At 55.8% G+C, this 15,027-nt stretch overlaps 1 protein-coding gene across 2 annotated transcripts in view; it reads left to right on the forward strand.

The window, feature by feature from the left end:
• Positions 1–15,027, forward strand: part of Adcy7 (adenylate cyclase 7) — a 39,550-nt gene that overhangs the window by 21,937 nt on the left and 2,586 nt on the right. For both annotated transcript variants that reach the window (XM_036188086.1, XM_036188085.1), the window contains exons 7-23: positions 41–152; positions 2,573–2,700; positions 3,973–4,131; positions 4,278–4,410; positions 6,398–6,589; positions 6,852–6,886; positions 7,399–7,479; positions 7,650–7,722; positions 8,731–8,828; positions 10,270–10,354; positions 10,586–10,711; positions 11,450–11,548; positions 12,206–12,381; positions 12,984–13,152; positions 13,323–13,478; positions 13,922–14,068; positions 14,837–14,941. In XM_036188086.1, coding sequence (XP_036043979.1) covers positions 41–152; positions 2,573–2,700; positions 3,973–4,131; positions 4,278–4,410; positions 6,398–6,589; positions 6,852–6,886; positions 7,399–7,479; positions 7,650–7,722; positions 8,731–8,828; positions 10,270–10,354; positions 10,586–10,711; positions 11,450–11,548; positions 12,206–12,381; positions 12,984–13,152; positions 13,323–13,478; positions 13,922–14,068; positions 14,837–14,941 — 2,074 coding nt within the window. The remainder of the gene's footprint in view (positions 1–40; positions 153–2,572; positions 2,701–3,972; positions 4,132–4,277; positions 4,411–6,397; positions 6,590–6,851; positions 6,887–7,398; positions 7,480–7,649; positions 7,723–8,730; positions 8,829–10,269; positions 10,355–10,585; positions 10,712–11,449; positions 11,549–12,205; positions 12,382–12,983; positions 13,153–13,322; positions 13,479–13,921; positions 14,069–14,836; positions 14,942–15,027) is intronic.

The raw sequence follows: 15,027 nt of genomic DNA on the forward strand, positions 1-15,027 counted from the left end.
CTCCCAGGGATCTGATCCAAGCTCTGTCTACCTGGACTAGCATCTTGTACGCAGACATCGTGGGCTTCACAAGGCTGGCCAGCGACTGCTCCCCGAAGGAGCTGGTGGTGGTGCTGAATGAACTGTTCGGGAAGTTTGACCAGATTGCCAAGGTGAGCCTGGGCATGCTGTCAGCCGGCTGCTGCCGTCACAGGGGGCAACCCGTGCTGCATGAGCTGGGAGTGGATGGGAGGCTGGAGCTCAGTGCTAGTGTCTGGGTAGTAGGTGCTTTCTGCGTGCTCCATGTGAGTGGGATTCCAAGGGGAAGAAGCTGGCTCCCACCTCAGCAGGAGGAAAACAAAGTTATGAGTGCATGCCCAGGGTGTTTATGGGTCCAGCTCAGATGGGGGCTTAGACTTGCAACCTGCACGTGGCTTCCAATCTGGCAGCCTTGCCTTACCTGGGGAATCTGGGAACACCCAGAAGGTCCAGCCACACTCAGCTTGACAAATTCCCAGGTGAACTATGCATATAAGAAAGCTTGAGAAGCCTTCCAAAGAAACCCATGGCCAGTGTGATGGCGCATGCCTTTAACCCAACACTTGGGAGGCAGAGCTGGCTGATCTCTGTGATTTTGAGGCCAGCAGTGTGTGTTGGAGGAGGAGGGGGGACACAGACTCAGACCCAGACCCAGGGAGGGAAGAGAAGCCTGTGGGGCAGGGGAGCAGACACAGATGTGACATAAAGACAGCTAGGTGTGTGTGGAGCAGAGTATCAGGGAGACAGATAAGGACATAGTGACCTAGGCAAAGAGTGTAGTTTGTCCTTCTGGCACTGAGAAGCCTGGCTAGTTCCAAACAGGTTTCCTTCCTTCCTTCCTTCCTTCCTTCCTTCCTTCCTTCCTTCCTTCCTTCCTCCCTCTCTCCCTCCCTCCTTCCCTCCCTTCCTCCCTTCCTTCCTTTCTTCCCTCCCTCCCTCCCCCCTCTCTCTCAATAATTAATTTATTTTTATTTTATGTGCTTTGGTGTTTTGCCTATATGTGTGTCTGTGTTGGGGGGTGTGGGCTGGATCTCCTGGAACTGGAGTTACAGACAAGTGTGAGCTGCCATGTGGTTGCTGGGACTTGAACTTGGGTCCTCTGGAAGAGTAGCTAGTGTTCTTAACCTCTGTGCCATCTCTCTAGCCCCCAGGAACAGATTTTCATCTTTTACCAAATCTCCCCATGGCTCCTGAGCCTTGGTGCTGAGCTGTGTGACAGGGGTGGGGTGGGGGGGGGGGGCACTCATGACCCAAGAGTTCCGGGCATTCAAGAGAGGCGCAGGGGGTCAGGGCCAGTTGAGCACTGGCTGGACTCAGGGCAGGGCTGGCCTGGGCACAGTTACTTAGATGTCCTTGTTCCAGCCCTGCGCTCCTCCCCTTGAGAGCCAGAGAACAACTGCCTGTGGGCACCTGGGGTGGGGGTGATGAGCAGGGTTCGAGAAGCTGCAAAGGCAGCTGTTCACACCCCTACAGGTGGCCTCAGCAGTCTGGTGGGACTGCAGACTCCCATCCAGGACCCTCCTTCCCCGAGCATTTCCTGTGGGGACCCAGTCTCACCCTCGTTGGCTCCCTCCTGCCCTCCCTTTCGCCCCCCATCTAGCAGCTTAGCATCTCTGGGCTTAACTGCTGCTGGTCTCTGCTCAGGATGCCTGCCTCAACCCCTGCCTGACTTACTCTGCTTCAGCTACACCGACTGCCCCAGTTTTATTTCAAGTAGCTTCCTGGCCTCAGGGCCTTTGCACATGTTGGAATGCTCTTCTTTTTTTTTTTTTTTTTTTTTTAAAAAAAAACTTTATTGCTGGGCTTAGTCCCAGCACTCAGGAGGCAGAGGCAGGCAAATCTCTGTGAGTTCAAGGCCAGCCTGGGCTACAGAGTGAGTTCTAGGAAAAGCACAAAGCTACACAGAGAAACCCTGTCTCAAAAAACAAAAACAAACAAACAAAATTAATAATAATAATTGTTATTTACTTATTTTTATTATATGTGTACATTTTTGTCTCTATGAGGGTGTCAGATCTCCTGGAACTGGAGTTACAGACAGTTGTGAGCTGCCATGTGGGTGCTGGGAATTGAACCTGGGACCTCTGGAAGAGCAGCCAGTGCGCTTAACCACTGAGCCATCTCTCCAGCCCCTAGAATGCTCTTCTTTGAGGGCTGTGATGGCTCTGGTCTCCTCAGCCCTTCCTTTCTCCAGGGCCTCATCCTCTTCTGGGTATATCTCTTAGTCACTATATTGATTTGGTTCCAACCCTCTACTCACATGCTCAATCCACAGCTGCGAGATTTATATCATAGTTTACTGCTGTGTCCTGTTACCTGGCCAGGTATACAGTAGGTGCTCCAACATTACACAGACAAATATAAAAGACAGTCTCTCTTGCGTAGCTCTTACTAAGCCTTGCTTTCATCCGGATTCCTGGCTGAGTCTCTCTGGTCCTCTTGCCAGGCTCTACAGCAGCTGCTGAGCTGGCACTGAAGGCCGTTCCTGGCAGGGAAGGAGCCCAGCTGCCCCCAGACCTGCCCTGAGCACACCCCTTGCTTGCTTACCCTGCAGGCCAACGAGTGCATGCGGATCAAGATCCTGGGTGACTGCTACTACTGTGTGTCAGGCCTGCCTGTGTCGCTGCCCACCCACGCCCGCAACTGCGTGAAGATGGGTCTGGACATATGTGAGGCCATTAAGTAGGTGCAGGTGGGCCAGGGCACAGGAGCATGTCCCCCTGCCAAACTACGACTGAGGTGGGTGGGGTGTGAGGCTTGCCCAATTCTCAGCACACCACATGGAGGATGCAAACTCCTGTTGGCCTCCCTTCCTCTGGGCCACCTGTGGCTCCAGGTCCTAGAAGCATCTAAAAAGTGTTATGCCAGGCATGGTGGTGCATGCCTTTAATCCCAGTACTGAGGAGGCAGAGGCAGGTGGGTCTGTGCAAGTTCAAGGCCAGCCTGGTTTACGAAGTGAGTTCCAGAACTATATAGAGAGACCCTGTCTCAAAAAACAAAACAAAATAACTAAAAAACTGAGCTTGGGCAGCTGGGCTCCACCTTTCCAAGGACTGAGATTGTAGGAGGAGCTTGGGGCAGATAGCAGGAAGGCCTTCCAGAGGCAAGGTCCAGCTCCAGGACTCCATCAGCTTTCCAGTCCTCTGGGAAGCTCCTGGTGCCAGAGGACTCACTCTCTAGTGACAGGGAGCCTGGATCTTCTGGGTCCTTCTGCTAGCATCAGTCTGTTGGTGAGGTGCTCAGGCGTGTGCAGGAAGAATCATGAGGTGGTGTGGAGGTGGTCTGTCTAGGCAGTAGAGAAGGTACTCCATCCGGTACCACTTTGCTGTGCCTCCAGAACTCCCCGAGGTGGTAAGGTAGTCCACAGTGCAGAACTCCCAAGATGCCTGCCACGGGACCCAGCAAGTCCCCATTCTGCATTGTGTAGAGGCAGCTTTTGCTCCTGATGGCTGTATCCTTGGTGACCAGCTCACCCCCAGGTCTAGTGGTGGACACAGGTGCTGGTGTCTCCTGTGTCCCTAACCACCAGCTTGCCTGAGGAGTGTAGAGCTCTGCTCAGGCCTGGGCAATGGGGGTAGGTGCCACATCCTGGGAGGCTCCACCTTCGAGGCTCCTTGTACTGAGTAGGGCCCTCACTTCCTGCAGCTGGAGTAGAGAAGCCCCCAGGGTCCTTGTCTATGCTGGGTGTTAGGTAGGGCTTAGCATCCTCAATACCCTGGAAGCCTTATCAGAGCCAACCAGGGCGCTGGGCAAGAGATACCAGGGACAGAATGTGGCCCATCAGCATAAATGGCATCCTAAGTCCCTTTCTATTTCTACACACCATTGAGCTGGGTGTGAGCTTGCACACTCCCAGGGATGGGTTCTTGGCCTCTCTGAAGAAGAAGCCCTGCCATGCCCAAGACCTCTGGTGTGGCTCTGAGCTGCTGTAGGTGACAGACTGCTCTGCCCCAGGCAGGTGCGTGAGGCCACAGGAGTGGACATCAGCATGCGTGTGGGTATCCACTCTGGGAATGTGCTGTGTGGGGTCATCGGGCTCCGCAAGTGGCAGTATGATGTGTGGTCCCATGATGTGTCCCTGGCCAACAGGATGGAGGCGGCTGGAGTCCCTGGGTGAGTTTCAGCAGGGCAGGGGCAGAAGCCAGGATGATCAGGGTGGGGCCAGGTGTGGAGGCAGGGGATGGAGCCAGCCCCACCTGCTGCGCACCCCTAAGTGGGTGCCTGGGCCATGCTGCTTTATCTGACTTGGATCTCCCCAGCCGGGTGCACATCACAGAGGCGACGCTGAACCACCTGGACAAGGCATATGAGGTGGAGGATGGGAACGGGCAACAGCGCGACCCTTACCTGAAAGAGATGAACATCCGAACCTACCTGGTGATCGACCCTCGGGTACAAGGGCTTGGGGGTGGGTGGGGATTGGGCAGCCTGGGAACAGGGTCCCAACTACTAGCAACTGACCCTCAGGACTGTGGTGAGGTAGCAGAGACTAGGAGGGCACTTCCTTGAACTGGGCACATTCTAGGCACCACGGAGCAACGTGTTGTGTTTCTGTAAGGTGGGGAGCAAGGGCTGTGTCAGCAACTCCAGGCACAGAGCGCGGTGTTAGTGCAGTCCTATGAAGCTTATTGCAGGAAGGTCTCTTCACCCCTGTGAAGATGCAGGGAATGGCCAGGCAGCCTGCTCCTGGAGCTTGCAGGTCTGGGGCTCGCAGGTGACTCAAGTTGCTTCCTCTCCTGGAGCCCAGCTTGCCCTGGTGGCCCAACAGGAGAGGCAGCTGGTTTTGTCTACTGACTGCTCCAAGCTGGCAGTCCGTTGCTTTTTGCTGTCTGTGGCCTTAACCTCCTGAACCATGCTTGGAGTTTTCTCAAGAATGCTGGCAGGAGCGTTTTCCAGCTCCCTTGGTCCTGGCCCTTGGCTCTGCTTCGGGGCAGCCTGCAAGGCCACCGAGGCTCCGCTGCCTGCTTGGCTTCACCGTGTCCCCCTTATCTTGCTAACGTCTGCAGGGCAGCTACCACATACGGGGAAAATGCCTGCTCCTGGCCTTACTGTCCCGGTGTGGGCCTGTTTATTTATCTTTTTCCTTGTCTATTGTCATTCACGCTGCCAAAGACCACTGGCCCTCCAGCCTGCAGATCGCCCAGCTCCGCTCTAAGCATGCACTTAGTGGCTTTGAAATGGATGAAGCCCCAGCCTCCAAGGCATCTGCAGGCATGGTTCCAAAGCTCACCCCCAGAGCTGCCAGCTTGAGCCAGCAGAATTGCAGGATGCTGGCCAGACTCCAGCCAAGCTCCAGAGAAGCAGCAGCATGTGTGTGCCACTGGCAGTGTGGAACTGTGCTTCCGCCTGTCCCCTCTCTCCAGCTCTGCTCCTCCATTCATTCATGTCGCTGGCAGTTTAGAGGGGCCTGAGGAGTTCCTCTTCATTCTCGTCTCCAGCCAGCGTGTGGCCAGGGTTACCAGCAGTAGGGGAGTCTCAGAGGAAGGTCCGCGCCTCCAGACCGGGCAGCTCTGGCTCACTGCGTGGCTTGGCTCTCCTCTGCATGGAACTTTGTGGGGGGGGGGGTTCAGGGGAGGCCACTCCACATCCTGGTCCTAGGCTGAGTAGATGGCGGGCAGTGAGGGTTTGAAGAGGTTTCTATGCCCAGAGACACTGGAAGTTTCCAGTAAATTTGCCACTGTTCTTTGGCCAGGTCTGGGGCCTGTAGGTGGGCTGCTGCCTTGGTGTTGGCAAGTCTGAGGAGGTGGGTTCTGGAGGGAGTGTCTGAGGTGCTGGGGGTGAGGGGACAAGAGCCTCAGCAGACACAAGGTAGCTGATGATTGTGTGTCTGATGACCTTGGGGCTCTCTCTTCTCCTCTCTTGCTTCCAGCCATACCTGGACACCCTGACTGGAGAAGACCCAGGCATGGGCTAAAGGGGTCTTGGGGCTCAATGGCGCTTGGACTGGGGGCAGAGCTGGACCCTCACTCGGGGTCTGGCCAAGCCCCTGAGATGCCAGCATGGTGCCTGGAGCTGAACTCTAGGCTGGGTGTGGCACTCGTGCAAAGACTGTCCTGGAGTGGGTGGGGCTCTGGCTTCAGGCCAGCACACATCTTGCTCTCACCAGAAGGAGCATGTGTGAGCCACATGTGGGTAGGCAGGGCTCCTACTTACCCCTTTCTCGAGGAGGCCTGAGCTTGAGTGGCCACCAGTGTCTTCCTGACCTGGGCAGGGATGATAACTGAGGGCTTCAGCCAGTCCCCAGGGCACCCCGTGCCACAAGGAGAGGCTCAGAAACCTACCACTTTCCCCTTAACCAGAGCAGCTAGTGCTCCAGGCGTGCTCACATGCATGCACAAGAGGGGAACATGTGGAATGGGCCGTGTCTACGTGTTTGCAGAGCCAGCAGCCGCCCCCACCCAGCCAGCACCTCCCCAAGCCCAAGGGGGATGCCGCCCTGAAGATGCGGGCTTCTGTTCGTGTTACCCGCTATCTCGAGTCCTGGGGGGCAGCCCGGCCCTTTGCACACCTCAACCACCGGGAGAGTGTGAGCAGTAGTGAGACCCCCATTCCCAATGGACGGAGGCCAAAGGTAGGTTCCCTCCCATCTGGGTCAGGCCCTCTCTGAGAAGGGACAGGGAGCAAAAGGCTCTGTCCCACCCTTCTCCTCTAGCTGCGTTGTGGGTAGTCTCTGCCAAACCCCGCTTCTGGAATATTTGGGGAATGCTCCAGTGGGGTCTGGAATGTCCTAGAATCTCCTGGTCCTTTTCCAGTCTGAGGAAAGAAAGCCAGGCCCGTGGTGAATGGGGGTCAGTGTGCAGGGGGTGGTCATTTTCCCCTTCTCACCCTGGCAGGCCACTTCTCTGCGCCGACACCGTGCCCTTGACAGGTAGGTGCACTGACCTCCCAGCACACTGCTCACTGCTGGCACGTGCCAGTCTCCTCCTGCAGGCGGGTGCTCTGACCAGTCTCTGTCTGGGACAGCCCCTCCAGGCCCAGCCCAAGCCTCCCTGGGTTTGCCAGGGCTCAGGTTTGTCTTCTCTGGGTGCAGGACTCCCAGGTCCCAGGCTCTTTGAATGGCTGGGATGGGATGCCTGCTGCATGCTACCCTAGGGCTGGGATGGCGGGTTGCTGTGTGTCTGTCGGTGCTGAGGAAAGCTGTTCCTCTGGCTTCTGTGCTGGGCCTGTCCCTAGCTGAGGTGGCCTTGGTCTGTAGGTTAGGGATGTGTCCTCTGCTTCTTGCTGGGCTGCTGGCCCTTCACTTACTTAACCCCACCCCCTTTCATGAACTTGGGGACCCCACCTGATACTAGTAATCCCACTGGTAAATCCCAACATCCATAACCTAGCCTCTGGCCAAGTAGTACTCCAGGGTGATGTAGTTGGGGGCTCTAATTCCAGGAGTGCATCCCCCAAGGGACGCCTAGATGATGACTGTGATGATGAGATGCTGTCAGCCATTGAGGGGCTCAGCTCCACCAGGTGAGACCTGTGATCTCTTCCCCCGCCCTGCACCTCCCAACAGAGCCGGTCCCCTCCTGCTGGATACTGAGCCCTGGCTGTGGTCTGTAGCTCTCCCTTCCCCTGGGGCTGCTTCCAAGGGTGTGGCCCTCTCCTGCTCTGTGGGCACATGGTGCTGCCATCTTCCCCAGGCCCTGCTGCTCCAAGTCTGATGACTTCCACACCTTTGGTCCCATCTTCCTGGAGAAGGGCTTCGAGCGTGAGGTGAGGTTGGGACGGCTACCGCAGAGGAGCAGGTCTAGGCCTGGTGGGCGGGGCATGATCTGCTGGGTGCAGCAGATCCCGCAGGCTGGGGAGGCCCGTGGGGCTCTCTGAACTGGCTGTTGGGGTGGAAGGGACCTGTGCAGTGGCTCTTTCTGTTGTCCTCACCCCTTTACCTGACACTAACCTAAAGATTTGTCCCTGAGGTTTGGGGCGAGTGAGTGCTGCAGACTTCCAGGAGGAAGATACCCCAGACCCCAGCTCCTGGTTGTATAACTGTGGGACCTCCTGCCTGGCTGCTGTGACACACTAATGACTGTATAGGTTTAGAGCAACCCATGGCTCCCTGCAGGTCTTGGATTCACATCAGGATCAGATCTACCTTTTCCCCAAGCTGCCAGGCTTGTTTAGATAGCAGCCCACAGGTGCTGAAGCTGGTTGTCCTTAGCTTTAGGCTGTGGCCATCTGAGGAGGGTACTGGCCTTCATGGCCTGGTGTCCAGTACTGAAGGGAGGAAGCTTCTCCCTGGGGATCTCCGAGCAGTTACTGGGAAGAGAGTGGAAGGGGCTTCCCTTGGCTGTGGGTCACATGGCCTGAGTCTTGGGTGCTCCTCTACCATCAGAACATGATGCTGTGGTAACAAAGTGGTGCCATGTGGAGGGGTAACCCCAGGGATGGCCTTTGTCCTGGCTACCTGTTTGTCCAGGGCCCCAGGCCCAGATAATACTCCTTGTAAGGGCTGAGGTCATGCCTCCTGACAGCCCCAGGAGCTCAATCTTGGCTCCCGTCATGGGGCCTGAGAAGTGAGAACAAGAACATTGCTGGGCACCAAGCGTTGCCCATGCAGAGAGGAACTGTATAATGTTGGCAGGTGAGTGACTGCGTGTATGTAGCACTACCTCGAACTCCAGGAGTGGTGCCAGGCATTTTATTTTAGGATTATGAACTTGGGGTGGGCATTAAAGGGGCCTTGCTGGTAGTTGTCTCTCACGGTCATGTCCCCTCACCCAGTACCGCCTGGTGCCCATCCCCCGGGCTCGCTACGACTTCGCCTGTGCCAGCCTTGTCTTCGTCTGCATCCTGCTTGTCCACCTTCTAGTGATGCCCAGGTCAGCCTGTGGTGGGGAGGATGAGCAAGCCCACTGGGGTCCAGCTGGAGGGGTGGTGACCTTGGCAGGACCCAGCAGAAACTGGCAAGGTGCTTCATGGCTAGCTGGAAGGGACCAGTGACTTCAGCTCTGGATCCCCCACTACTGGAGCAGGGGTTACAGCCCCAGAGCTGGAGTTACTGGCCCCTCGTGACTGAGTGTGAAACTGTCCCAGGCTCCCCTGTCTGCTGCCCAGTCCTGTTATCTGTGTGGTCTTAGCCTCTGGAAACAGTGGGTGCTGCCATTTCTTCCTTTCACGTGGGGACAATGAGACTTACAGGGACAGTGGCACCCAGCCTGGACCCAAGAACCTTGCAATCCCTACTTCAGGTTCTGGGGTCCTGCTGCTGTGGACAGGGACAAGGGGCCAGAAGAAACAAAGCTTAGACACAGATAGCTTCCAGAAGGCAGTTCAAACAACGCATGGCTGTGCCGGCGGGTATGCTTAATAGAGTACATAGCGCTAGTGAGATGGCTCAGCAGCTAAAGGCCAACAAGTCCAAAGCCAACAAGCCTGAGAGCTCGGGTTCGATCCCTGCCACCCACACAGTTAAGGAGAGAACTGACTCCAGGCTTAGTCTCTAACCTCCACATGCATGTTATGGCATGTAGGTGCCTACATTCACACACACACACACACACACACACACACACATGTGCACGTGCACGCACATGAACGCACACTGGTCCCCATAGTAAGTTCCAGGTCAGTCAGAGCTGTAAGACCCTGTATCAAAACCAAACTAAAGCCGGGCGGTGGTGGTGCATGCCTTTAATCCCAGCACCCGGGAGGCAGAGGCAGGCAGATCTCTGTGAGTTCAAGGTCAGCCTGGCCTACAGAATGAGTTCTAGGGCTACACAGAGAAACCCTGTCTTAAAAACCAAAACAAGACCCAAACCAACCAAAAACAAAACCAAATAAAAATTATACATAGATGCTTAAAATTTTTTATTGTACTTGTGTTTTGCTTACATATATGTATTTGTACCACATGTGTGCTTGGTGCCAGAGGCTGTTAGAGGCTGATCTCCTGGAACTGGAGTTATAGGTGGTTGGGAACCACCATGTGGGTGCTGGGAATCGAACTGGGACCCTTTTGCAAGAACAACATGTGCTCCTCACCCCTGAGCCATCTTTCCAGCCCCCTGTACGGATGCTTTTGTGTTTTACATGCCAGACATGGTTCCAGCTCATGATGACTCACTTCTTATAAACTTGGCCTCTAGGGGTACTTGATGACAACCTTGATCTTTATGATTGCTCTTTGTGGGACATTGGGAGTCCTTTTTCAGTCTCCTTTGCTGGATGCAGAAAATCCGCTGGGGAGGGACAGGTGGCCATGAACTGGAGGATGGGGACTGGAGTGGGGGGACGTGGACTCAAGTTTTCCCTCCTTTCCAGGATGGCCACTCTGGGTGTGTCCTTTGGACTGGTGGCCTGCCTGCTGGTGCTGGTGCTAAGTTTCTGCTTTGCTACTGAGTTCTCGGTGAGTGGACTCCTGAATTCAGCGCACCCCTTCTCATCCCTATGGCCTCTCCCTCACCGGTAGTCTTGCTCTGGGCAGCAGTTGGGGGTCTGTATTACCTCCAGGACAACTGAGTCTCTATAGACTGCTCCCAAGTCCTCCGCCCCCAGGCTGGTTAGTGCCTTCCATCCTCCTGCAGAAGGCTATTCTTCGTCCCCGTTGCGGTTTTGCATGACTTGTCCCTCTCCATAGAGGTGCTTTCCAGCCCGAGGTACACTCCAGGCCATCTCGGAGAGTGTGGAGACGCAGCCCCTGCTCAGGCTGCCCCTGGTTGTGCTGACCGTTGGCAGCCTGCTGACTGTTGCCATTATCAACATGGTGAGTTATGGGGTCAGGACAGCAAGCCCTAGCAGGCTGCGCCAAGGGTCTATCTCCTGGGGAAAGGAACCATCTTAGACCTGGGGAAGCCAGATTCTAGAATTGCAGCTTGTTGCCTGAACAGTTCCATCTGGTGGGACCCTTCCATAACTGCAGTGGTCTGTGGGGTTCCCAGCGCAGGCTTGGAGCTCTTCATCCCTTCAACGGAGGGCTTGAGGTGCCCAGCAACTCTGCAGATACGTGCTGGCTGCCAGTTCCCCCTTCCCACACTCTTTGGAACTCATTTTCCTCAGTAGGGGGTGAGACTTGCCCTCTGGTCCAAGCCACATGTAGGTAGTTGCCGAGCAGCCTGCAGGAACTCCCAACCCTGCCTTATGCTAGCACCTTCCTTTAGAGCAGGTCTCCTCCACACTGTCCCTGACACTGTAGGCTTTAGTTTTGGGCGTGTACCCTCATGCCCTTCTCTCAGGGTCCAGGAGAAGGGGGCTCTTGAGAGGGCCGATCCTCGTCTTCTCTCATGCCTGCCTTGGGCCGCTGTTGTCTCAGCATTTCTGTTCTCTCCCCAGCCCAGGTACTCTACACCTGGTGGTTGCTGTGGACACAGCCACTTGCTGGGCCCAGCTGAGAGCCTAGCACCCAGCCTTAGGGCACCTTTGGTGCTCACAGATGTCTTGGGTCACCTGCCTTGGGCCTGGCAGATCCATGGTTCTACTCTAATGGCAACCTGTCTCTCCTTAGCCACTGATGCTTAACCCAGGCCCGGAGCAGCCCGGAGGCAATGAGACAAGCCCACTGGCTGCCAGGAATGGATTTGGGACCCCGTGTGAGCTCCTCCCGGTGAGTATGCTCATCCTGGTTTCTAGCACTACCCAGCCCCTGGCCAGTCCTCTGGTGCTGCTGGGCCTCTCTGGCCAGAGTGTACAACACATTCTTCGAAGGTCTGAATCTTGAGGCCTTGGAGAGGAAGAATGAGTCCGATGTCTCCCAACTTAAGTGGAGAAGGCCAGGAGGGCCAGGCAGCCAAGCTTGTTCCTTGCCTGCCCCAATGCCAGGGAAACAGGACACTGGGTCTTTGCTGCTAGCTCTAAGCCTTGGGGGTAGACAGGGCCTGCAGACCAGCATCTGTTGCACTAGAGTGTGTCTGTGGGTCACTTACCCTGTGCAGTCAGATTCTCTGCACTCAGAGGCTGAGGCCTTAAAGGAATGAAGGGCTGGGCCCAGGGCAGCTGACATAAACCAAGGTCTGTGCCTGGAGAGGCCCAAGTCGAGAACAGGGGCTACGAGAAGTGGTGAGGCTAAGGGCTGACCCTCACCCCAGTGCCTCACAGTCCCCCTGCTGATCTCTGCTGGAAAGGGAGGCAGTGGGCAGAGGACGGTACAGACACCTGGCCTTGGAGCCCTTCAGCAGGAGGGAGCTGGCAGTAGACTGGTAATGCTAGCTTGCTCCGGGCATGCTTCCTGGTGACTGACACAGGACATTGTCCCCACCTGCAGTATTACACCTGCAGCTGCATCCTGGGCTTCATTTCGTGCTCCGTCTTCCTGCGGATGAGTCTGGAACTGAAGGCCATGCTCCTGACGGTGGCCTTGGTGGCTTACCTGCTGCTCTTCAACCTCTCCCCATGCTGGCACGTCCCAGGCAACAGCACTGAAACCAACAGTACACATAGGTGGGCCTACCTGCTGGTGTCTCTGTGGTCCACTACTGCAGGCTGGCTTGTTTTGACCTGGCCTGGCTAGAGCACGGAACCAGGCACTGTGGACAAATGGAGTTCTGCTTTACAGAGCCACAGGGACTGGTCCAGGCTCCAGGTCTCCAGCCCTGAGAGTTGGGTGTATGGCTTACTGATGGGTTTTTGGGGAGGTCCTAGTAATCAGGCTCCTTCTCTTTCCGAGCCCGTCAAGGGGTGAAGACCCCTTGAGAAGGAAGCCTTGAGCCAACTAAGTCTGACCTATGGCCTGGATCACGAGTGTCAGAAGCGTAGATGCCTGTTGCCTCCTGGGCAGGTGGACACTGGGCTGAAAAGGGGCCTGTAGCCCTCAAGGACTTGGATCTCTTCCAGCCCATGTAGTTAGAAACTTCGAGGACCTAGAAAAAAAATTGTCCGCCTTCCTCTGGCCAGGTCCTTATGCTAATCTACAGTCAGAGTTGTGGCTCCTCACTCAGCAAACGGGCCTTTTGGAGTGACCCAGAAATCCCTTCACTGAGGCTACCACCTCAGTCCCCTCTTTTACCCTGCACGGCTGCAACTGTTTACTTCCTACCCCTTAGGATACCTCCACTTCTGCCTGCTGCACAAGGCACGCACAGCCACACCCCTGCTCTAGGGGCCCAGGCGACTGCTCCTTTCCCCAGCAGATGTTTAGAGAGAGACCTGAAGACTATGATCAACTTCTACCTGGTCCTGTTCTATGCCACCCTCATCTTGCTGTCTAGACAGGTGGGTAGGCTCCTTGTCCAGCCTGTGCTGAGCAGACATCGGTGCGGAGGGCTGGGGTCTGAGATGTTCTGCACAGGGCTGGGCAGGGTGGGCAGCACTGCAGGTGGGCTGGCTCCAGCCCTGGCTGGTGTCAGCCGTGACAGCTGAGACACTGGCTCCCTGGTCTGCAGATCGACTACTACTGCCGCCTGGACTGTCTGTGGAAGAAAAAGTTCAAGAAGGAGCACGAGGAGTTCGAAACAATGGAGAACGTGAACCGCCTCCTCCTAGAAAACGTGTTGCCAGCGCACGTGGCTGCCCACTTCATTGGTGACAAGGCAGCTGAGGTATGTGAAGACGGGGTACTCTAGGAGTCTATGGGCAGAGCTGCCCAGTGCTAGCACAGTACCCCAGGGTATGCTAGATGCAGGGGCAGGCTAACAGTCGAGTCAGGACTATGTCCACTAGGGGCTGTGGGCGAGATGCCTCCCTGGCCTTGACTTCTACCCTGGAAAACGGATCATGACACCGCGGAGGTGTCTGTCATCCGGATGTTCTATATGGAGAAGACTCCTGGACTCCTATAAGGTGCACACAGCAGAGCCATTCTGACATGGCCAACAGGCCCAGTGACAGACAGCTCAGTGTAACCCTGACTGGACTCCTCCCACCTCAGCCGCATTCACACTGTCACGCTCACACAGCTAACCGGCCTGCAGTGGCCCTCCGCCGGCACCTGCAGCCCTGGGTTAGTGGTCTGGGGTCCCGTTTCTCCCCTGCCCTGCCGCAGGACTGGTACCATCAGTCCTATGACTGTGTGTGCGTCATGTTTGCGTCTGTCCCGGACTTCAAAGTGTTCTACACTGAGTGCGATGTCAACAAGGAAGGGCTGGAGTGCCTGCGTCTGCTGAATGAGATCATCGCTGACTTTGACGAGGTACGTACGCCTGGCCAGCCTGCACAGGGGTGTACAGCCGCTGGTCACCTTTGGTGGCAGGGAGGGCAGGCGAGGCTCAATGGCAGAATGCAAGCCTAGCTGCATGTGAGACTGGCTCGATCCTTAGTCCTGTAAAACAGAAACACGAGCCCAGCAGGCTAGGAACCGTTACATAAAACACCAAGACACAGGCAGCTTTTCTTTCGTTTTTTTTTTTAATTGAGTAAGTGAACTTTTATTAACTCTCTACTGGACAGGTGACAACAGGTAGATTTAAGCCCTTCCAGAACAACTTTGACTCAGGCTGAGCCCATGCTGTCAACCATTTCAGAAAGTCAGTTTGAGCTGGTTCCCACAAACACTGACCTACCTTTAAGTAAATAATGCTAGATAGGTTGCTCTTAAAAGTGCACAGGGTGATGGCGGCGGCGGCAGTGGTGGCGCACATCTTTAATCCCAGCACTAGGGAGGCAGAGCCAGGCAGATCTGAGTTCAAGGCCAGCCTGGTCTACAGAACGAGATCCAGGGCAGACTCCAAAACTACATGGAGAAACCCTGTCTCAAAAACAAACAAACAAAAAACAAACAAATAGGAAAAGGCATCAGAGTGCACAGAAGGGAAGGGATGAGATGACGGGAGTCCCCATCTGCAGGCATGAGCTCAGATGGACAAGGCTATGCATGAGATGTGTCTGCACTGTCCATCAGGGGAAGGCGGGCCCTCTCTTCCTTTTCTCAAGGCTATAGTGGCTTCTTCTGGTTTTGCAGCTGCTGCTAAAGCCCAAGTTCAGTGGTGTGGAGAAGATCAAAACCATTGGCAGCACCTACATGGCCGCAGCAGGGCTCAGTGTCCCCTCAGGACATGAGAACCAGGTGCGCCAGGCCATCCCTAGTCCTAACTCTTACATTAAAGGTTCTGTGTCAGGGTGCAGAGGCTTTTTGGGGGGCAGCCTGGAGAC

This window comes from Onychomys torridus, chromosome 5, assembly GCF_903995425.1.
Source record: "Onychomys torridus chromosome 5, mOncTor1.1, whole genome shotgun sequence".
NCBI classification, from domain to species: Eukaryota; Metazoa; Chordata; class Mammalia; order Rodentia; family Cricetidae; genus Onychomys; species Onychomys torridus.